The 23,721-nt window shown below is 38.4% G+C and overlaps 1 protein-coding gene across 1 annotated transcript in view; it reads left to right on the forward strand.

Moving 5' to 3' along the window:
- SND1 (staphylococcal nuclease and tudor domain containing 1) overlaps nt 1-23,721 on the forward strand; it is a 423,230-nt gene that overhangs the window by 18,355 nt on the left and 381,154 nt on the right. The window contains exons 2-3 of the mRNA XM_069462550.1: nt 15,402-15,551; nt 22,179-22,299. Coding sequence (XP_069318651.1) covers nt 15,402-15,551; nt 22,179-22,299 — 271 coding nt within the window. The remainder of the gene's footprint in view (nt 1-15,401; nt 15,552-22,178; nt 22,300-23,721) is intronic.

Consider the following 23,721-nt stretch of genomic DNA (forward strand, 5'->3'; position numbering starts at 1 on the left):
ATTTGATAAGGAAAAAAGAAAATAAAACGCAGTCAGTGTCTTGCAAATTAACAGAATTTCTCTTGGTATTTCCCAAAGCATCTTTTCTGTTTCTAGATTAGTGTGGAGGACTCAGGCATTGTTTTTGATAAACTAATACCTTTTTGGTAATGAAGGCCAACTCTTAGGGGTAAAGGGATTGTAAACAAGATTATAAAGCTTCATTTAAACCAAAAATATATATAGTGAAAGTTCCTAATCACTGTAACTTTGAACTTTCATTTGTTTCTCAAAATTTTGAGACATTAAGAGGTTTCTGGCTTTTCTGAATATAAAACCTAATTAGATCATATTTCTGTGTGATTTTTAAAAATCCCGCCAAATAACTGGCTTAGAAAGGAAAAGGGATCTCCCTAAAACCAAAGGTCTTTTTTGGGGTGATAGACTTTTTGAAGGATGTGCTCAGAGAAGGTTTGATTTCTCTGATTTGAAAGCATCTTACATTTTATTTCATTTGGAAAAGAACATGAAACAATGAATGGATCACATTGAGAGATACAGTCTCTGCAATATAATAATAGTTTGACGTTCACATTCTTGGAAGTTGTGTGTTCATGGAGAGGGAGATTAGGGGTAGGGAGAGACAAAGTTTCAGAACCACCAATGAGACCTAGTTCTAGTGATATGTTTATCATTGAGGCTATCTAAAATAGCCTGTAGTATGTTTAGCATCTTCAAAGGTGTTTTTTAAAGCTTTTTATTTTGAAATAATTTCAAACTTTAAGAAAAGTTGGAAGAATAGTACAAACAGCTCTTATGTTGCCTTCCCCCGGAGTCGCCAATTGCCTTATGTTGTGCAATTACCTTATGTTGTGCATATATATATGTTGGTATTCACAGTAGTTATGTTTTATAAGGTTGCAAACACTGAATTAGTGAATACTGAACCATTGCTGCTAGGGGAAATACAGGGTTAGGTCCCTTTGAGCCTCTGGTCACAACATTTTCATCAGCTGATCAATACATAACCTTGTTCTATGTGTGCTTCTGTTTAAAGACAATATATTTATATTATTAGCATATAAAGATGTTTAAATATGTGATGTTATCTATAAATATACTTAATATATAATATATACTTTATTTAATATATATTGTTGATTCATTAACTTTGAACTTACAGCCAACAGCACTGTAACTTATGCCTGAATGAAGCTTCTCTAACACATGTGTTTTCTCTGTAAGGTACACCACAACAGCTTTCTTGTGCTTGGGAATACTAGATAGCACATCAGGACTACCCTTAGAGGCTATTTTAAACAGTGAAATCAACAAAAAGGACAAAAATTTTAAAAATGTGTTAATAAATTGACCACGAAGAGAATTCTTTAGCATGTGAGAACTAAAACAAGAAGGCAGCGCATTGTCTTGTTTGGACCTCTGCTGGGAATGAGGGCATCAGGCAACTCAGATTTTTGCTTTGTGTGTGTGCATACCTGTGAATGACAGCAAAAGTGCTACGAGTATTGATTTTGGGGTTACAAATAAATTACAGTGAGTTGGCGAATTTGCAAATTTAGAATCTGAATAGTGCGGATCTTCTGTATTTTTTTTCTGAAATATTTCAGCATTATCCACAGATACAATGTCCCATTACCCTTTAATATAGTGGTCCCCAACCTTTTTGGCATCAGGGACTGTTTTAATGGAAGACAAATTTTCCTCAGACTGGGGAGTTGAGGGGATGGTGTCGGGATGATTCAAGCACGTTACATTTATTGTGCACATTATTTCTATTATTACTACATTGTAATATATAATGAAATAATTATACAACTCACCATAGGTTGGGGACCCCAGCTTTAATACTTCTTAGTATTGTACTAAAAACAAGGTCACTCATCTGTATGACACAATAAAATCAGAAATTAACATGGATACAATACTGCCATCCAACCTACAGACTCCCTTCAGATTTTGCTGTTTGCCCTGATAGTGCAGGGCACTATCACCTATTCCAGGATCACCTATTGTCATGTCTCTTTAGTTTCTTTAAATTAGGATTAATTCTTTAGTCTTTCCTTGATTTTCATGACCCTGACATTTCCCAAGAGTTACTTATAGAATGTCCTTCATTGTAGGTTTGTCTTTTGCCTCTTTATTACTAGATTTAAAGCTATGCATTTTTGACAGGAATACCACCTAAATGATGCTAGGTTCTCCTCAGTGCATCCTATCACTGAGGCCATACTACATCATCGTCCCATTACTGGTGCTGATTACTTAATTAAGATGGTGTCTGTCTGGTTTCTCCAGTATAATTTTAGTTAATAAGGATTTTATAGAACCTTTTCTTTCACATTAGTTCATTTATTCATTTATTGAATTGTTTTAGATTTTCAAGTTGTCACAGCTTTGACCAATGAGAGCTTCTATAAGCTGGTTCCTCTCTCATTTTGCTATGTCCCCATCATTCTTAGAGCACTTTCTTACTTCCTGACACAGCAAGATGTTCCAGGCTCATGTTGTACTTTCCCTGTCCCAACTCTGGAATTGACTCTTTCTCTAAGGAGCCTTGGTTCTTGTTAGCAGGGAAGAGTACTTAGAAGCCAAGATCTGGGTGCCAGGTGTGCTCATTGCTACTAGGGTATCATAATTTTTAGGCCCTCTTTCTTCTTTGTTGGAGCTAGGAAATATATGTATGAACACACACATCTCTGACTCTTTTTATATTAATCTTAATATATTAAAAAGCAGGGGGTTTACCTTTACTTACAATCCAAGAGGATTTTTTTCTAACCTTTCTATATTTGTAATTCCGCTCTTAGAGACCTAGCTCTCATTATCCTCAGTGTATGATTTGCTCAGTTCCCCTATGGGTGACCAACTTCCTGCTTGCAACATTGAATCCTCAGCTTCCAGTGACTTGCCAGTAAGGGCTGGCTGACTCTGCAGGCCCCAGTTCCCTACCAGCCTGTGCTGACCAAGGGAAAGGAGGGTTTAGAGCTTTTTTGATCTGTTGGTAGCTGAAGGTGTTTTGGTCTTGTAAATGTTCACCCTTAAAATAAAGACTGCCTAGCATCATAGCAGAAACATGGTATCTCTTCTGTTTTTGGAGAAAAAAAAATACTTTGCTTTTAGGCTTTTTTTCTTTGAAATATTTCCAGCTTCCTTTTTAAACTTCTTAGAAGGCTTGAGCTGGGTTGTTTCTTCAAATACCATATGCTTTTGGTATTTATCTGGGATTGAAATAAAGCACTTTAAAAAATTACCTCCAATAGTTCTGCGGTTTATTTTGTGTTTAAAAAACCCTTCATTTTTTTTTTTAATTAAGACATGTTTCTTCACCAGAAGTTTATAAATTCACTCCTCTTATATGTTTTTGATTCCTTTTTCCTGTCAGAACATTGAATTTAGGAGTTGTGATTACTGTTAGACCGAGCTTTTTCACTGGCTATTCAGAATTAAACCTCAGTGGTATGTAGTGTCTACATTTAGACTTCTGGTGTCTCTGACTTGGTACTTTTATCGTTCAAGAAAATAATATGTAGTTATTAAAGATCCTGCAAAGAGACTCCTGGAATTGATAAATAAATTCAGCAAAGTCTTAGGTTACAAAATGATGTACACAAATCAGTAGCATTGCTATACGCTGACAACAGTCAAGCTGAGAATCAAATCAAAGACTCAATACCTTTCACAATAGCAACAAAGAAAATAAAATACCTAGGAATATATTTAACCAAGGAGGTGAAGGACCTCTACAGGGAGAACTATGAAACACTGAGGAAGGAAATCGCGGAGGATGTAAACAAATGGAAAATATGTCATGCTCATGGATCAGCAGGATCAACATTGTTAAAATGTCTATACTACCTAAAGTGATCTAAAGATTCAATACAACTCCCGTTAAAATACCAGTGTCATTTTTCACAGATCTGTAAAAAATAATTCTATGGTCATATGGAACCAGAAAAGACCCTGTATAGCCAAAACAACTTTAAGCAAAAAGAACAAATAGGGAGGCATCATTTACCAGATTTCAAGCTATACTACAAGGCTATAGTAACCAAAGCAGCATGGTACTGGCACAAGAAGAGAGACATAGACCTATGGATCAGAATAGAGACCCAGATATAATATAGCCATCCTCATATTGTCATGTAATCTTTGACAAAGCAGAAAAAAACATACACTGGAGAAAAGAATTCCTGTTCAATAAATAGTGCTGAGAAAATTGGATAGCCACATGTAGAAGACTGAAACAGGATCCATACTTCTTACCACTAAAAAAATTTAATTCACGATGGATAACAGACTTAAACCTAAGGCATGAGACTATAAGAATTCTAGAAGAAAATGTTGGAGAAACTCTTATGTACATCGGCCTAGGCAAAGCATTTATGAAGAAGATCCCAAAAGCAATCGCAGCAACAAGAAAAATAAATGGACCTAATTAAATTAAGAAGCTTCTGCATAGCTAAGGATACAATCAATAGAGCGAACAGACAATGTACAGAATGGGAGAAAATATTTTTATACCATATATCTGATAAAGGGCTGATAACCAGAATCTACAAAGAACTCAAGCAATTCAGCAAGAAAAAAAATCAAACAACCCCATTAAAAAGTGGGCAAAAGATGTGAAAAGAAACTTTTCACAAGAAGATAGGCTAATGCCAACAAACATGAAAAAATGCTCAACATCTATAATAATCAGGGAAATGCAAATCTAAACCACAATGAGATGTTACCTAACTCCAGTGAGAATGGCTTTTATCAAAAAGTCCTGAAACAACAAATGCTGGCATGGATGTGGAGAAATAGGAACACTTATATACTGTTAGTGGGACTGCAAACTAGTTACAACCTCTATGAAAAGTAGTATGGAGATACCTCAAAGAGCTAAAAGTAGACCTACTATTTGATCCAACAATCCCACTGCTGGGTATTTACCCAAAGGAAAAAAAGACATTTTATAAAAAAGACACCTGCACCTGAATTTTTTTTTCTAAATATATAAATATTTTATAATCTTTATATATTTTTACTTCTTTTTCTTTCTTAATTTTTCTCTATACCCTGGTTTATGTGGCACACCCGAATGTTTATAGCAGCACAATTCACAATTGCAAAGATGTGGAAACAACTCAAGTGCCCATTAATACAAGAGTGGGTTAATAAAATGTCATATATTTATATCATGGAGCACTACTCAGCCATAAAAAGAAATGGTGAACTAATACCTCTTGTATTAACCTAGATGGAACTGGAGACCATTCTTCTAAGTGAAGTCTCACAAGAATGGAAAAAAAACAAACAGCACATGTACTGACCATTAAATTGGAACTAATTGATCAACACTTATGTGCATATATGGAAATAACACTGATCAGAAATCAAGCAGGTAGGAGAAGGGAGGAGGGGATGGGTAAATTCATACCTGACGGGTACAATAACTTTGACTCAAACTATAGAAAAGCAATTTATGTAACCAAAATGTTTTCCCCCCTGTAATATTCTGAAATAAAAAAACTTATTGAATGGTTTTGTTTGATGCTCTGTTCTTCCTTTACACTTTGTTTCCAGATTTTAATACCAAAGAAAATTCAGAAATGTTTCCTTTCTGAAGAGAGTATGGGAAAAGAATAAAGGTCCCTGATCACTGCAATTTTCCTTTACCTTTAATAGTCTGAATGCTTGACCCTAACCATTTAGTAGAGGGGAAGGTGCTCTCTGTAGTGAGGTTCTTTTTTATGTTCTGGAGTCAGTTAATTTTTGGTTCTTTCTCTGGTAAGTTAACACATGACTGTTAACCACTTTGAAAAATTTTCTTTTGACAGCTAGGGTGGATGTCTCTGAAATGTCCCTTCACATTTGTCTGCTATACGTGGCTTCCTGAATTCTCTCTTATTTCTGAGTAAATATGCCTTGATCTCCCAGACCCTTGGCAATGGCAGAGCTCAGCATGAGGTAGTGAGGACTTGGCTTTGCAGAGGGCTATTTTCCTGGAGATGGTCCTGATACTGGTTTCTAGTAGATTGAGTTAGTTCCTTCATGGTAAGGCTTTGATTGTGAAGACTAAGCTACAGGATTGGTGGTGTTCTTTTATGTAAGTTACCAATATTTTGGCTCATGGTTCTCCTATCATAGATGCAGTGTTTGGGCTTTATTAGAAAGTGTACTGGGAAAATCTGTGTTCTAGCCCTGATGCCATCATCTTACTGTGCCATAGTTTTCTTGTCTGTAAAAAGAGGATAAGTGTGCCTGTCCTGCTTCCTGAGAGCATTGTTGTGAGGATGAAGAGGGGTGGAGAGTAGGGAAGGGAGACCAATGTTCCCTTAACATTTATTGCGTTACCTACTACGTTTCAGGTGCTGTCAGACATGTCAGTTAATAGTCAAACAACCCAGAGAAGATAGTAGTATTATCCTCATTTACAGATGAGGGATTATCGCAGTGTTCAGAATGATTTTCACTTGAGTTTGTGTTCAGACTCAAGACTATCTAATTTCTGAGCTCGTGGTTGTTCCAGCTGGCCACACCAACTGAGGCTATGATTGCCAAAACACTTTGTCAAGTATGAAGTTCAGTACAAACTTAAGAGATGATATTTATTACCATTACCTCTGAGGACAGAGATTATGACATAGGCACTTAAATTGTTTTCCTAGAGAGTGGGTATCTTAACTGGTAAATCAGGGTAATTAGAGTATAGGTTATCTATTAATTCTGTCTGAATTCAGTGGTGGTAGAATTTTTGTGAGTTTGATATTTACTTTTATACCCCTGGAGGAAATATCACATCTTTTTCTATCGTACATACTACTGTGATCTTACTTTAGTGCACAGGTTGAGCCATTTCTTTATAATAGCAACGTTGGCTATTATTTATTGTATCTTTAGGCTGGGCTCTCTTGTTTGGGTTTCATAACAACTCTTAGGGATATTCTTATATATTTAACTTTGTAAGTGATGAAACTGAGGCTAATGGAGCCAACTGAGTAACTTTCAAAAGTTACTGCTGACATCAATTTGATTCTGAAACTAAATTCTTGTTGCCATATACTGCTGCTCCTTCTCTGATTATAAACACGAGCAGTTTGTGTAACTTGAAATAGTCCAGAATTTATTTTTGCCGTGTACTTGCTATTTAGACTACCATAAAACCAGTTTTCATCTCACTCCCTTGTCATAATGCTTTCTATCAGAGGTTGGCAAACTTACTCTGTAAAGGGCCAGGTAATAAATATTGGCTTTGCCAGCCATATGGTCTCTGTCGCAACTACTCAATTCTGCCATTCTAGTGTGAAAGCAGCCGTAGACAATACATAAATGAATGAGCTTGGCATGTTCCAATAAAACTTTATTTATGGACACAAATTTGAATTTCATACTCTTTTCGCATGTTACATAATCTTTTGATATTTTTCCAACTATTTCAAAATGTAAAAACCATTTTTAGCTCATGGACTGTACAGAAACAGGCGGTAGGCTAGATTTGGCTAGCGGGCTGTAGTTTGCCAATCCTGCTTTTTGTAATTCTGAAGTTTTCTTTCTTGTGTCTTCTTTTTGGGTGTTCTTTTGTAATACTGGACTCTTAGTCTCTGCTTGCCTTGCAGATGGTAGTGTTTAATAAATGCTGGTTTGATTTGGGGCAGCCAGCTTAAGGAAGCTTTACTTGCTTAGTGATTTGGTCTCTGACACCTGCTCTTCTGGCACATATAAATGGAGATTTTAATTGGGAGAAAGATTTAATCAGTAGGTAACTTCAGATACCATTTTAACAGAGAAATAAGCTCCCAAATGCTTGTTTCTGTATTGATCTAGTGGGATACTAGGATTGGGAGACTTCAAGTACAGTCCTTCTTCCACTATCAGTACCTTGTTCTTTTAGGCAAAAGTTACTTTGCCTGTCTTGCTTTCAGGTTTTTTAGCTGTAAAAAAAAAGGGGGGGGGGAGGGCCCAGATTAGCTTAGATGTTCTTTTTATCTGACCCCTCTTTGTATATGACTGTTATGGTTCTCCTGAGATTTCAACTGTCTATTTGCAAACTGAGCCCCGATTCATGGCACAACTAGCTCAGGAGCAGCAGCTTGCGATTGCGTCTGCTGGTGTATCCAGAGCCAGTGAAACAGCAACGCTGTGAGCCCTGGGCTTCCACTTCATTGGCTTTGAATGTTGGCCTCTCTAATTTAGGTTTGACTCTTGCTCTTGCCAGAAAAAGAAAAAAAAAAAAAAAAAAAAACTGGCCATGTTGGTGAATATTCTGGGAAAGACCTCCCAGACCACACAGCTTATATTCTTTGGGGATTGCTTGCTTTGTCTAGATGACTTTTTAATTTTCAAGAGATGATTCTTCCTGTGGAGCAACAGGCCTGGCTGCCAGGAATCTTTTTCCTGGTATACTTTTGGATATTTTCCCCAGTTGAGTTTCTCTTTAGTTACTTTTCCTTCTATTCAGTTTCTTCAGATGTTTTTGCTTTATTAAAGTGGATCTTAATAGGACCAAACCTTGCCTCCCCTTTCTAGAGCAGCTCCTTCCCCATCCTTTCATGATATTTTCAGGTGTGGAAAATGCCTTACGCGGAGGAGAGTTCCTGGCCTGCTTCTCCGCCACCCTGTCAAAGAGCCCCTGCACATGTAGCCTTTGGGTTGTGGTAGCCGAAACCTTCCAGATGGCATTATGGACCGTTCAGCTCGATGACTTTGCTGGTTCTCCTTTCTGTGTCTCACACAGAATACTTGTGTTGTTTCTGAGAAAAAGCTTATATTGTTTCCGGTCATTTTTATCCTTTTTAGAGCTTTATAGATTTCACTGAAGTTCTGTGTCCTTCCTGTGGCTTCCTACCTAGTTATTTCTAGAAGACTTAAAGGTTTACACTGCAGCCTCTTTTGTGGTGAGTCACTATGCCTGACTTTTGGTTTTCAGTCAGCTGCTTTTTTTCCTTTTTTAAAATTTTTGTTAATGTTGTTCAGCTAAGCATGTAATCCTCCTGCAAGAATATGGAAATCTCTGTAGTGAAATATACATTTATGTCCCCATATTTTTTACTTCCATATGGGGCCTTAAAACATTTTTTTTTAGATATAATTTGCATACCATGAAATTTACCCTTTTAAAGTATCTAATTCAAAGGTTTTTACTGTATTCACATAACCACTGCCACCACTAATTTCAGAACATTTTTTTTCACCTCAAAAGGAACCTGTACCCATTTATAGTTACTCCCTATTTTCCCTTCCCATCAGTCACTGGGAATCACTATATGTTCTGTCCCTGTGGATTTGCCTATCCTAGACATGTCATATAAATGGAATCATTCAATATGTGGCGTCTTGTGTCTGGCTTCTTTCACTTAGCATAATGTTTTCAAGGTTAACGCATGTTGTAACATCAATCAGTACTTAATTTCTTTTTGTTTCTGAATAATATTCATGTTGTATGGATATATTACATTTTATTTATCCATTCATCAGTTGATGAACATTGGGGTTTTCTGTTTTTTGGATTGTTATGAACAATGTGGCAGTGAACATTTGTGTATAAGTTTTTGTGTGGACATATGTTTTTATTTCTCTTGGGTCTATACCTAGTAGTGGAATTGCTGGGTCATACGGTAACTTTATGTTTATATTTTGAAGAACTGCCAGACTGTTTTCCAAAGGAGTTGCACTGCCAGCAATGTGTGAGGGTTCCAATTCCTCCACATCCTTGTCAACACTTGCTATATTGTCTGTCTCACTGATTGTAGCCATCCTCCTAGTGGTTGTGAAGTGGTATGTCATTGTGGTTTTGATTTGCATTTCCCTGGTGACTAATGATGATGAGCATCTTTTCATGTGCTTCTCTTTTGGGTACATGTCAATTCAACTCTTTTGCCCATTTTTAAGTGTATTGTCTTTTTATTATTGAGTTATAATAGTTCTTTATTCTGGGTACTAGATTCTTATCAGATATATGCTTTGCAAATTTTTTTTTAACACTTTCTTGATAGTGTCCATTGAAGCACAATATTTTTAATTTTGATGAAGTCCAATTTATATTTTTTTAGTTGCTTGTGTTTTTGGTGTCATATCTAAGAAACCACCAATGCAAGGTCATGAAGACTTACATCTGTTTCCTTCAAAGACTTTTATAGTTTAACTCTTACATTTAAATCTCTGATCCTTTTTTGAGTTATCTTTTGTATAAGGTGTGAAGTAGAGGGCCAACTTCATTCTTTTGCGTATGGAGATCTAGTTATCCCAACACTCTTTCTTCATTGAATTATCTTGACATACTTGAAAATCAGTTGGCCATAATTATATGGATTTGTTTTGGACCTTTTGTAATATTCATTATCATGTGTCTGCCCTCATTCCTTATATTGGTTCTTCATATTGGCAGTATTGCCATTACAATATACCTGTTATATATACCTTACTGGGTAGATGTGCCTGTTAAGCCAGTCCTTCTAGCAGGGCTGATAAGATGCCATTCTCAGGCCAAGATGATTTTTGTTGTTGGGCTGTGGAAAAAATATTGACTTATTGACAAATTTCTATACCATCACTTTTTTGCCCTAAGAATAGTATGGCTAGGTTTTTGTATAAGAAGTTTTCTATCTTCTTGTATCGGTACTTGGGGGATGAAGAGTTAAACATACCAAATCATTAATCAGAATCTGGTGAAGGTTTAATATGGTGTTCCTGGTGCTGGACAACATTTTACTGGCTGCCTATATAGTGTTTCACTGTAGGTAAATCTCCCAGTAAACCTATAAGTGGGTTTGAACAGTTTGAGTCCCCATTTTACTTGTCATCTGCCTTGTTTCAGCTTTTGTAACCATCTGACTTGTGCCCTGAAGCCAGGTCCTTTGAATCACACCACGTCCCTCTGCAACCTCTGCAACCTTTATCGGCAGAGCTGAGAAATGTCTAATCCATAACCTCACTCAAACTGACTCATTGTGACAGCTGGTTTCACAAACATCCTGCTGTATCAGGTAGTCCCATGATCATTCTTCTAGAATGTCATTTTATTAATATAAGTGGATAAAGCAGTAACCATTTGACTCGCTTTCTATGCTCTATAAATTAGCAATTAAGTATAATTACTGCATCCATGAAAGTTTGCAACATGAATCAGTACAGCTTTGGCAGACCAATTACCCGTGACAGTTTCTTCTGAATCTTAATATTATTTGCCTGAAATTAAAATTCTGATAAACAATGTATTTCCCTTATATGTGATGTTTATTATTTGTCCATCTCTCCCCACTAGAACGGCAGCTCCCCAAGAGCAGAAATTTATGTCTGTTTTGTTTCAATGCCTAACATATAGTTGGCACTCGATAAGTTTGTATTAATTTAATAAGTGAATAAATGAATCAATTAATGAAGAAAAATCATAAAAATAGTCCAATTTAGATGGAAAGTCTTTCAGAGAGGAAAAATGACTTATTTTGGTGCCATATGAGATATAAGTCATCTGACGTATCGACTCTTGGCCTTTTTAAGTATTTTTCCCCCAGAAGATACTTTTTCTTGGCTTTATCTAGTGGAGAACCTTAGATATGGGAAGGCCATTAAAATATTTTTATTAAGGGAGAAACTAGAATAAAGACTGTTGACAAGTAAGATAGGTGGGAGAGGTTAAACTGTGCTTAGAAGATGAAATGGAGATAGTGAAAAGGTGTAGTGTGCTTTGAACGATTTCAGTTCCTATGAATAGTAGGAGGGAAACTAGTTCTTCCCTAAAAGAAACAGGTCTCTTCCTTCCATAGTGGTCTACAGACACAGTCTTTTCCTACCTCACCACCAAGACAATGACCAAATGAGAGAAAGAGATTTTCAGAGGAGAGATGTACATGCCAGTCCTTTCCTCGTGGAGGAATAGGAGTAGCAGGGCCTGCCACAATGAATCTATTCTTGTTGCTTAGGAGGTTGAACAGCTTCCATTTGTATACGCAATAGTATAAAGCTGTAGGGCACCCTGTATAGTAAAAATAATCTCTCTAATACGAATGCAAGAATCGACTGTTGTCTGAACAGCATTTTTGGTGGAATAATGCAAAGAACTTCTGACAGCAGCCTTTAGAATAGCATTCAGGGAGAGGGAGGGCATATAAAGAAGTTTTGCACAATTACTACCTACAGGTTGTTTGCCAAAGCCCTTAGTGGGACCAGGATAATAGTTGTGGACTCATTGCCCCCAGGGATCTAGTTTACTAGGCAGAGGAATTAGAAGCAATACCTTTCTGATATTTAGAGGTGAAAAGGGGCTCTTCTCATCAGTCACCGTATCCTTGAGCTTTTCAGTAGTGTTTGGCATGCTTGAGAAACAAAGATGGTTTCCTAGTCTGGATCAGTGCTTATTTATCAGAGTTTACTTTGGTCAACCAAAGTAAATAGGAGTTTTCTTGTAAATGGGTCTTTACTTTTCCAATTGGACTTTACCAAGAGGTCTTCTGAAATGCTTTATTACTTTTTGTGAAAACTTGACTAAAATTGAGGAGCAGGCATGGGAGACAGATGATCTGGTTTGTATGCTGTATGTAACTTGTCTCTCCTCAGCCCCATTTGGAATCTGTGCCTGAATGATTTTAAGTGCAGGTATTTTACACTGTGCTGTGTGTTTTGTTTTTACCACTTATGAGGAAGAATTGACTATAAATGAGTCAGATCCATGCTCTTTTCCTTTTCTTCCTTGGCCATTCTCATTCAGGAAGTTCAAGCATCCTCTACTTTAGTATATCTGCTCTTTTCTGGCTTGTTTTTTGCTTGAGAGCTTATCTTTTCAGAATATCAGTTCTCTGGGATGATGGCCAGGGTATGGGTCCTCAGGATAGGATTTTAGCTAGGTTGTTTGGTTGGAAGTTTAAGGGTCTGATTACTGATAACACTTGATCAGAAAAGGTAAAAATGAAAAGCATGCCTTTTATAGCTGGATTAGGAAGACAGTCTTTGTGTGTGTGTCATAGTATAGCCAGGGAGAAGTGATTTAGGCCAAGATCTATGTGCTCAGGGTATTGGGGATAATTAGATATTAATTAGACCACTAGTTTTTAAAAATTGGAATGTGCATATTTGTTTGATAGAGTTTTCATAAAAAAGAAGAGTGGATAAATGAATTGTGGTATAGTCATAGATTGGAATACTATACAGCAGTGAAAATGAATAAACTACAGGTTGAATGTCCCTTATTGGAAATGCTTGGGACTGGAACTGTTTCTGATTTTGAATTTTTTCACATTTTGGAATATTTGCATTATACTTACCAGTTAAGCATCCCTAATTTAAAAATCCAAAATCTGAAATGCTCCAAGGAGCATTTCCTTTGAGCCTCATGTCAGTGCTCAAAAAGTTTCAAATTTTGGAAGATTTTGTATTTTCGGATTTGGAATGTTCAACTTATATAGTGTTTCATATCAACATGGATGAGTTTCACCAAACCAGATGAGCAAAAGAAGCAAGTCATTGGTGGGCACACACAGTAGACTTTATAGAGTTTAGAATTAGGAAAAACAAAACCACATTTCTTAGGGATGTGTATGTAGATGAACTGTACAGAACGAAAAGCAAGGGAGGGATTATCACCACGGTCGGGATAATGGCGGGGGTCTGGAAAAGGGGCTAGAGAGGGGCCCAGAGGGAATCCAAGGTACTGGCAACATTCTAGTTCTTAACTTGGGTGGTATTTACTCAATTGTTTACTTTCCTTCTCTAACTTGTACATACAGGTTTAAATGCACTTCTGTATTTATATTAATATTTCACAATTTAAAGCATTAGTTAAGATGGAGAGGTGAGGGAGAAATGTCAACCAAGTGGAAAGTGTATGTGTATGAGTGACTTCCCTTTATACTCCTTTTTCTTTTTCTTTGATTCAGCTTCCTTTACAGGGATCATTCCTTTACAGAGAACTCTATGGTCTTGTCTGAGCAGTGTTCTACATTGACAGAACCCTCCAACTTTCTATCTACTAAACCTTTCAGCAGCTATTTCTTATTTCTTGGTTTTGTTTTTTGTTTTGATTTGTTTTGTTTTGAGAGGCAGGGTCTCACTGTTGCCTAGGCTGAAGTGCAGCAGCTATTCACAAGTATGATCATAGTGCACTACAGCCTCGAATTCCTGGCCTCAAGTGATCCTCCTGCCTCAGCCTCCTGAGTAGCTGGGACTACAGGTGTATGTCACAGCTCCAGCTGGCTATTTTTTGTTTTGAAGTGCGGAATCAAGTCTTTCAAGTCTAGTGAATCCAATGATTGAGGCCACTTCCCACAACCCATTTGTTACATTGTGCCCTCTGAGTAAAGAATTTGAATATCTTAGGTCATTTGGGTCATTTTTTCTGTAGGCCCCTTCTTCCCTTTTCTCACTTGAAATCCTCCTTTCTTCTCTCCTGTAAATATTTTAAAGTTAAATGCCCATGGGCTTCAGAATTCGTCTTTACAGTTGCAAGTGGACACTCTGCCTGACACCTTTGGTTGGTGAGATGAAAGGAGCTACTACTCTTGGGAGCCTTAAGGTGCTTGTTAGAGTCTCCTGTTTTAATCTTCTAGGGCATGGGTTTTCTAGATTACTTCTGTATCTCTCTCTTGGCCTCGACCATAAGAGCTGTCCACCAGGGAAGTATGAAGACTGGGCTCTGGATTACTGCTTCCATGTTAGCCTTGGTCATGCTCAGTTCCTCCTGGATGGCATGTGGGATCTTCTTTCAGCTTCCCCTTTTTTTAAGCCTTCTATTGTTTGTTTCGATCCTAGAATGGAAAGTGTGATCGAAGATATTAACTTCTTTTTTTTTTTAATTAAAATTTTTTTTTAAGAGATAGGGTCTTGCTCTATTGCCCAGGCTGGAGTTCAGGGGCATGATCGTAGTTTACTGAAGGTTCGAATTCCTAGGCTCAACTGATCCTTCCACCTCACTCTCCTGAGTAGTTGAGACTAAAGACTTGCACCACCATGCCCAACTAATTTAAAAAAAGCTGCTTTTTTGTAGAGATGGGGTCTCACTATGTTGCCCAGGCTGGTCTCAAACTCTTGGCTTCCCAAAGTGCTGGGGTTATAGGCATGAGCCACCGTACCTGGCCTGAGATACTAACTTTTTAATAATTGAAAGGAACACAGTAATGGTGCTTGCTGGGATGAAATCACAAAGGTCATTAATCTCCATGTCTCACATGCCTTTTCACCTCAGTCTACTTATTTTATGACTTTTCTATTGTTTAATTCCTACTTGTATTTCTGGGTCCATCATTTCAGAATCTGACCTAAAGCGTAATGTAGGCATTTCACTTAACAAAATTAAAACAATCCTAATGTCATTCAAATATTTGAGTGCCTCTGATGTCATTCTAGATGTTGGGGATACAGTAATAGACAATCTACATTATGGTGATATTTCCTGTAGACCACTAATTTTCTCATTTCCCCCCACTTAGGTCCTCTCAGGGTGTGCCATCATTGTTCGAGGGCAGCCTCGTGGTGGGCCTCCTCCTGAGCGGCAGATCAACCTCAGCAACATTCGCGCTGGAAATCTTGCCCGCCGGGCAGCTGCCACACAACCCGATGCAAAAGATACCCCCGATGAGGTACGTGCTTCCTGAGCTGTGGCCCTATGTGACGGCCCACTCTCTTCCTTCACTGATGCAATTTTGATGTACTCTTTTTCTGTGTATTTTGAGTATTTTTGCATCATAGGACCGATGATTCTGGATATCCCCACAGTGGCTTCCATCTGTTGTTTATACATTTACTACCTTTAGCAGCAGTTGTAGTCTTGGGGATTTTTCTCATACCCTTTTCCGTAGGCTTAGGTTTGTCATGTTTTCACTACTCCACGTCTTGGAATATGTTAGGAACATTTCCTTGGTAGTCTCAGCCATTTGAAGTCACCATTGGTTATGGCAGAGCTCTTTTATTAATTTATTTTTGAATTTTTATTCATTCACATTGCTCAAAATTCAGAAGGATATACAGTGAAAATTCTATCAAATAGTACTTCTCCCAGAGATAACTGATGTTACTAGGGTCTTGTGTTTCCTTCCAGAGATATTTAATACTTACAAGAGCAGACACTTTCATTTTTATAAACTGTAGCATACTATAAATGCTTTATTGCAGATTCTTAATCTGGGATCCATGTACCTCTAAGGGCATCTGTGAATCCGAAGAAATTGCAAAATTTTGTGTAAACCTGAATTTTTTAGAGAGGGAGTTTTTATCAGTTTCCTAAGGCAACTTGTGGTTCATGAGTAGTTCAGAACCATTGTGTTATGTTGAATTGAGAAACTGAGCTTGTTTCCCACCATTTCTCCATCCTCCCCACCGCCCCCTGGGCCACTTTGCCTTCGTTGTGGTTTGCCTTCCACTCCTTAAGTTACTGCCTTTTCAGGAAGCTGCTATAAGTCCAACTTGGCATTGGTAGTCTTCTTGGCTCCTGTGGCTCCTCTACAATTGGAAACATTGGTGCTTGGCTCTCCCTTAGTAGTACTTTGGCTATCATCAGAAATGAAGTTTCTGGATTGTAATTATTTGTCCTCTGCCTCAACTTAGTGACATTGGGCAGGTTACCTCAGCTTTCGTATACTATGCCCTGTCAAGGAGGTGAAGAAAAGGCAAGAGTTCATGGGGGTCTTGTATTTATGGAAAACATTTAGTTTTTTCATCTATAATAAAGGACATTTTGTTGGAATTAGGAAGATAGTGAAGCAATGTTATAGATACTAGAGACAGAGAAAAATCACCCACAATTCTGCTACCAACAGTAATCAGACTAAATAGATTAAAATAAGTTTAAATAGATTAAAATCAGTTCTTTTTCATTGGTCCTCCACTAGTGACCACAGGTATTGGGAATAATAGTGTATACCTCAGGGTTATTTAATGAGGATTAAACAACATAGCATGAAGTACTTAGTGCATGTTTATGAAGTACTTAATAAATGTTAGTTGTGGTAGTCACTACTGCTTATTAATTTCTCTTACTCCAGTTAGTCCTAGTACTGTTAGACCAAGCACTGAAGATTAAATCTCTTTCATCATTTTTCAAATTTTGGGTGCTAACCAAATGAGTGAACCAACATTTTGAATAGTTCTTTTCCTTTCAGTTATCTGTGTAAGTGCTTGACTATTTCTGAGAGAAGAGTGTTGACTTTTCTTGGAGCCGATCAAGTTCATTTCCCTAGATGTAAGAAGTAGTAGAGCTTCTGATACCAATCGGATATCAGACTGAGGTGGGGGGTGGGGGGTGGGGGGTGGGGGGTGGGGGGAGGGGATGGGTGTATGCCTACATGATGAGTGCGTTGCGCACCGTCTGGGGAATGGACACGCCTGGAGCTCTGACTTGGGGGGATAGGTGGTACATGGGCAACGGATGTAACCTGAACTTTTGTACCCCCATAATAAGCTGAAATAAAAAAATAATAATAATAATAATTAAAAAAAAAGAAAAAAAAGTTGAAATTTGATTAAACGGCTTAAAAGCAAACAAGTGTATCCAAACCAATTATATGTATGTGTAATTAGTGAAGACATATTTCAGTGAAGAAGTTGATACTAATATTAAGTGACACATTTTTTTCTTGGAATCTCTCCTGTACTACAAATTTGGTAGCAGTTGACCATAACTAGGACCTTCATTTGTACTTTTAATTATTTAGCAATATAAACAAGTGTTTTGTATTTGGACTTTATTAAAGCTACCAAATTTAAAAAAAAAAAAAAGAAGTAGTAGAGCCTCTAAGAGAGAGGGGTTGGATTTTAATTTCCCGTTTCATGGATGAGAATTTTCGGCAGAGAAACACAAGGCCAGTTGGAACTTACTGTAGAATATCACAACTGTATCCCATGTAACAGGACAATAAAATACTACCAGAAGCGTCCTAGGTGAGCAGACACTGTGCAGTCTGATCCCAGCATTATATATTTAGCTCCATATAAATATACAGTCTGGTGCTTTTTGTCTCTTCTAGAACAACTCAATTTCTCTTAGTAACTCTTCAAAGATCCCTGTGAGTTAATGTATTTGATAGTTGGAGATTTGATCCTTTCCTAGCCCACAGTCATTATTTCTCCTTCCTAATAATCCGATCTCTCCTTGCCCTGCTGTGATCTGGTTTTCCTCCTATCATGCCTTGAAAGCTGCTCTGATGTGAGTTGCCAGTAATGCCAACTGATCCCCAAACCTGATTTCGACACCACCTCCCCTCTCCCCCCTGCCCCACGCCAGCATCCAGGCCTTTATCAAGACCTAGAGATTCTGCCTCCTCAAAACCTCTTTTATCCATTCTTGACATTTCATTAATACTGCTATTGTTCTTTGTCCTACTCTGATAGGGTACTTGGAACGTTGAAATAATAGTCTCTTTGCCTTCATTCCCCTCCTTCTATTTCTTTCTCCATATGCTCCCAAATCTTTTTGAAACATAATTTCATTTATTCCCTTGCTCAGTGTTATTCTCAGACTCTAAAGTGATTCCTCATTACCTCTGTGACAAATCTAAATGCCTTAGCCTGAGATACAAGCCCATTTGTGATTTGACTTTTAGACTTCTCTTACTGAAGCCCCTCTGGGTTGCTAAGCCCTAACCATGCGGAAGTACTTATTAGGTCTTCTCACGGGCCGCTTGAGTCCTGCCTCCTCACACTGCTCCCTCCGTTAGGAGTTCCTTCCCCACCTTGTGTGGCCTGGTACATGCCGTCTTTTAAGATTCGACCACTTGAGAAGTCACACCTGACATTTCCTTTCATCATTCCATCTTTGTGTTGTCATAGCATTCACACCATTTCATTCCATGTTTATGTGCCTTTTGCTACCAAATTGTAAGTTCTTCAAAGGGAGAGACCCTTTCTCTCCATACTCTTTCTCTCCCTGGTCAATACCTGACACAGTGCAGGTATACAGTGAATAATGAGGGAAAGAACCCCTGTGTCTCCTTTTTGGGGGAGTGTCCGTGGATTGTACAATGTGGCACTACCCTTCTCTCTGGCTTTCCATTGCTTGGAGCATGTTGTTTAGTTTTTTTACATTGAAGAAGAATCAAGGACATTATTGTTCATTTGCTTCCCTTTGTATCACTGTCCCAAATATCACATTTGATTATTCCGTGTTTTCCCTCATGATATCTTCTCTCAAAGAAACTCAGATCTCTCCTCAGTCCTGTGGAAATGAAAGAAGCTCCACTGTATGTCCCCCAGCCATCTCTGCCCTGCTCCAGGCTAATCCCCAGTGTTGCCTAGCTACTCCAGGCAGCCTAGATACTGCATTGATGGGCACTGTGGGAATTATATATTTATTTCTCACAGATTTATTGAGCTCCTGCTGTGTGTAAAGCCTTATATTGGTTTCATGACAAATATAGCAATGAATGTCATAGTCTTGTGTTCATTGGAGCTTTTGAGGATTGGGGTGGTGCGGGAGAGATGGCAGAGCAGGATTATCAGTTCTAGATGGTACAGTGGGACGATCAGAAGAGAAAGAGGGACAAGAAGTATTGAGCAATTGGGTCATACATAAGAATAATTAGCTTTAAGGTTTTACATTGTTCTGGGGTTTAATCTTGTCCCAGTAGTTTTAGGAGTCTACCTGATCAAAGAGAAGATTGAAATTAAAAGTTCCATTTCATTGTGGTAGACATCACAACCTTGCTTGGGTCCTGGAGTGCAGAGTGAGCTACCAGATTGCCTGCTGTGTTGGGCTTTTTAAAGGAAAGAGATACTTCTGAGTCTCAACTACTTAAAGGCCACTTGCTTCTTAGATGGAGTTCTGGGGTATCATTTGAATAGACCACAGTTATTCTTCCTCTTAGACCATTCTGACCCTTTTTTGATAAATGCTTTGAGTAAAATTCCCTATACCTGAATCTTAAGAGTTGTTCTGGGAGATTCTGTTGGGACAGATGTCTCCATCAGATAGCCTTCTGCGTGGCTGTCCTCTGCGTGGACACATGGATGGTACTGGCCTCACTTCCCCAAGAATTCTCTCCCAGAGTGCTCTCTTGCCCTTGTGAGGAGTGATGTGATCAATTACTTTCCCACGTATCTCATGGAGTCTCCTGGTTGCCTTTCTTAGCTGGTATCTTGTGCAGTTGTTGAATTTGCCCAACCCTGGATGAAGCACAACTTGAGAAGGCTGGTTTAGGAAAGAAAGATTAGAGAAACTAGATTATTTTTTTAAATAAGGTTAGGTATATGTCCTTTTCAAGACTTTCAGTATGGCTTCTTCTTATTGACCAGTGACTGACTAGCTGTAAACATGAGGTCCTAAGAGGAGGATGTTCCTTGAGCAAGCATTAAAAGGTTTTAGAGACATTCTGCCTGGTTGGTAGCCATTGGAGGTTTCCCCACAGAGGCTAGATATTTCCTTTCTAGTTTGGTGAACTGACCCTTGATAAGTGAGTGTTCACCAAAGTCTTGGTTTCCTTTAGGAGCACTTGTTTGGTCAGAGCTTTTCCCAGTATTAAGGAAAGCTTTTTATTATTGAATTGTAAATATTAGTGTGGTATTCAGGGCTAAATCTTACATATATCTATAGCTGGGGATGTTCTTAGAATAAGTTGACTACTAAGGTTATAAAAATGTGGGAGATTATGTTCAAACTGTTTCTGTGATGTGTTTAATAATTGAGATGATTTATCAACAGACTTTTTGAGAGTGGTCGAGGTAGAAATGGGACATAAAAATAAAATGAATTCAATGTTGCCATTGAGTGAAGTGCTCCTTTGCTTGTTGGCACTTTGAGGAGAGAGCATCAGGTTAGTGAGGATATGCTTGGTTTTGTGTCTTTGAAAGCCCTTCCTCAGGATCAGCTCATCTTAGAACCATTCATGATTGATGTTATGTGACAGTACTGTTTTTATGAATACCAGTCCAACAGATTGGTGAACTTGCCATCTTTTGATTGGGTTCTGGTTTCTGAGAAGTCATATGAATGCTTTTCTCCTAGAAAAGCTTGTTGGATGACTCCATGGTATAATCTTTGTAGACCGAAGAGGTTAGAGGCTTCCTTTTAGGCCACCAATGTACTGTTTTGCCTTTACTATGTGTAGCCTGAGTTCTGTGGTTTCAGGAGATTATAGTAGACAACATATGCACACTTAATACCACTTTCCCCTTTTATACTTTGCATTTTTTCAGCACATAAGCTCCTACTGATCATATGCTCCTTGAACTCTTACACCATCCCCCCTCATTTCTGTTCTGAAGTGACTTGGGATGCTGACCTAGGTCCAGACCATAAACTCAAGTGCCAGTGGCCACTATGACAGGGCTGTTTCAGAGGAGATATCTCCCTTTGTCTAAACCATCCTAGGAATGATGGGATGGGGATGAGGCAAGACCACCCCTTTGCACATTATCTTGAGATAACATGGAGATTCTGCTTCCTATAGTGTGGATGTCTGGCTCACCCCCTGTGTCTTTGTCTTTAATGGATGAGAGGGAAGAATTGCCATTGTCAAGGTGATCCTTTATCAGGGTCTGTTACTGGTGTCCTCCCCAGGATTGAGACCTGTAAAGGCTTCAGACTAGAGCAGAAGTAGAAGAGAAGACATTTTGGGGAATGTCTTATAACTATTGATGATCTTTGAAAAGGGGATAGAAATGACACAAATAAGGCTCTTCCTTGAGCAGCAGATTCACCCTAAAATAATAATAGCAGTAGAACCTTGTCTCTCCTCCAGCAATGCCTTGAACTGTTTTCAGGTTAGTTTAATTGTCAGTGAAAGTGCTTTTGTAAACTGGAGAGAGGTGAACAAATGGAGGTGGTTGTCGTTATTTATGACTTCCCTCTGCCCAGGTGGGTTCCTGGGGCCTGGACTTCCGTTTCAGTGAGTGGGTTGATATATATACAGCATTTAGAGCAGTGGCTGGCACATGATAAGTGTTATAAAAGTGTTGGCAAATGTTATTCACAAAGTAAGCTATAACTCTTAACAGACAGTGATGGGAAGAAGTGCTGCTGCCAGTGTCTGGGAAACTCTCAGGCCTGTTTTTAGGGTCTGTGCTAGTTAAACCAACTGTTGGACCCTCCTTTTTTATGAGCCTCTTAAGGGTGCGATCTGTGTTGTGTGCATTTCATTTTTATATTCTCAGGGCCTAGCATAGGGCCAGGATGTGGTAGGTACTCAGATATTTATTGAAGGAGTGAAGTTGCTTGAATGCTGATTGGGGTCTGGAGCTAGGCAGTTCTCCTGTGACACATTTGTTTTGTCTTTCAGCCCTGGGCATTTCCTGCTCGAGAGTTCCTTCGAAAGAAGCTGATTGGGAAGGAAGTCTGTTTCACGATAGAAAACAGGACTCCCCAGGGGCGAGAGTATGGCATGATCTACCTTGGAAAAGGTGAGCTGCAAGGAGGAGAGAACTCATTTCTCTCTGAGTCTCAAGTTCCTCTAAAGATCAGTTTTCATGTGGTGGAAGGCCAGTGTGGGTGCTGGTGAAGGTAGGTCTAGGACAGTTGGCAGAAGGTGTAATTGGAAGTGCTTTGGGTACTCGGCACAAAGCACGTAGGTGCAGAGGAACACACCCTGTATTCCTGCTCTTTGTTTACTCCTTTGCCTGCTTTCGTGGCTTAGTTTAGGTGTATGTAGTACAGAGCTGCATTCTTCCTCGTATTTAGGCCATCAGCTCGTGGAACTCAGTGGCTCTGTGCTTTAGGTCAGAGTGCTAATTGAATTCCTATAGATTTCCTATTGCATCTTCTATTTCCTTTATCTATCTTGTGGCTTCTCTTTTCCTCTTGGGTATTCTCTTTAGGAAGGGAAGATTTGTCTAGGGCCTTTGATTTTTTGCAGACTACGTGTTTTGTAATAGAATGGAAGGAACATAGATGTTGGAGTTGTGTGGATATGCGTTAGAATTCTGACTTCCTACCATGTATCCTTTGCCCTTCCCCTCTCTATGCCCTAGTTTCTTCATTTGTAAGTTATTGAGAGAGTTTAAAGAGATAGTATATGTAAAGCACCTAGCTCTGACGCAGAGTATGTACTCAATAAATACATTTGCGTGTGTACACACATATACCTGTTGTTTATCTGGGCCACATGGCTCATGGGATATTAGGTGTTTTGGTCTCTTTTTGAATTAGGTAGAAGGAAAATAAGACTGAGCAATGGAGTTTGAACAGAAATAGGACATTGAAAGAATTGGTAGGTTGTTCTCCAAAAAGCATCTGATGAATTTGAATAGTCATATTCATTGAATTATTTGGGGAGCAGATTTTTTAAAAGGTTTCCTGTGACTCTGTGATTTAAGAAAACCTTCCTGATAGCTCATGTAACTGAGCTGCTTTAGGTTAATCTACTTGACTTGGGTAGTCAGTGCTAGTGGTAAGCAAACGGTAGAATGGCAATGCAAACAATATTCTGTTAAGATCTTGATTTTAATTATAGATGTGTTAGAAAAATAAGTTGGGAATGAACTTGCAGGTGTCTTGTCCAATTTCCCACGTAGTAGAGAAACACCTTTTTTAGCTTCCCAGAAAATGGCTGCTGCTTGATTGAATGGGAAATTCTAGAAATAAAAGGAATCTTTTCAAAAAGGGAAATGAGCAAATAAATAAATTTGCTTTTTGCCCTTAATTCTAATAATATAAAAGGAAATCAAACACTTAAGGATTATTGTTGAGTGGTTATTGGTTGGAAAGAATGTAAGATCAAATGAAGTGCACTATCTTCAAAATGCAGTTGTTCAAGGATTTCATTACCTAAAAAGTTTCAGTTCCGTAACAGCTGGTCAGTCTTCTATTACCCTGCAAGGGCCTTT

The sequence above is a fragment of the Eulemur rufifrons genome, chromosome 29, assembly GCF_041146395.1.
Source record: "Eulemur rufifrons isolate Redbay chromosome 29, OSU_ERuf_1, whole genome shotgun sequence".
Classification (NCBI taxonomy): Eukaryota; Metazoa; Chordata; class Mammalia; order Primates; family Lemuridae; genus Eulemur; species Eulemur rufifrons.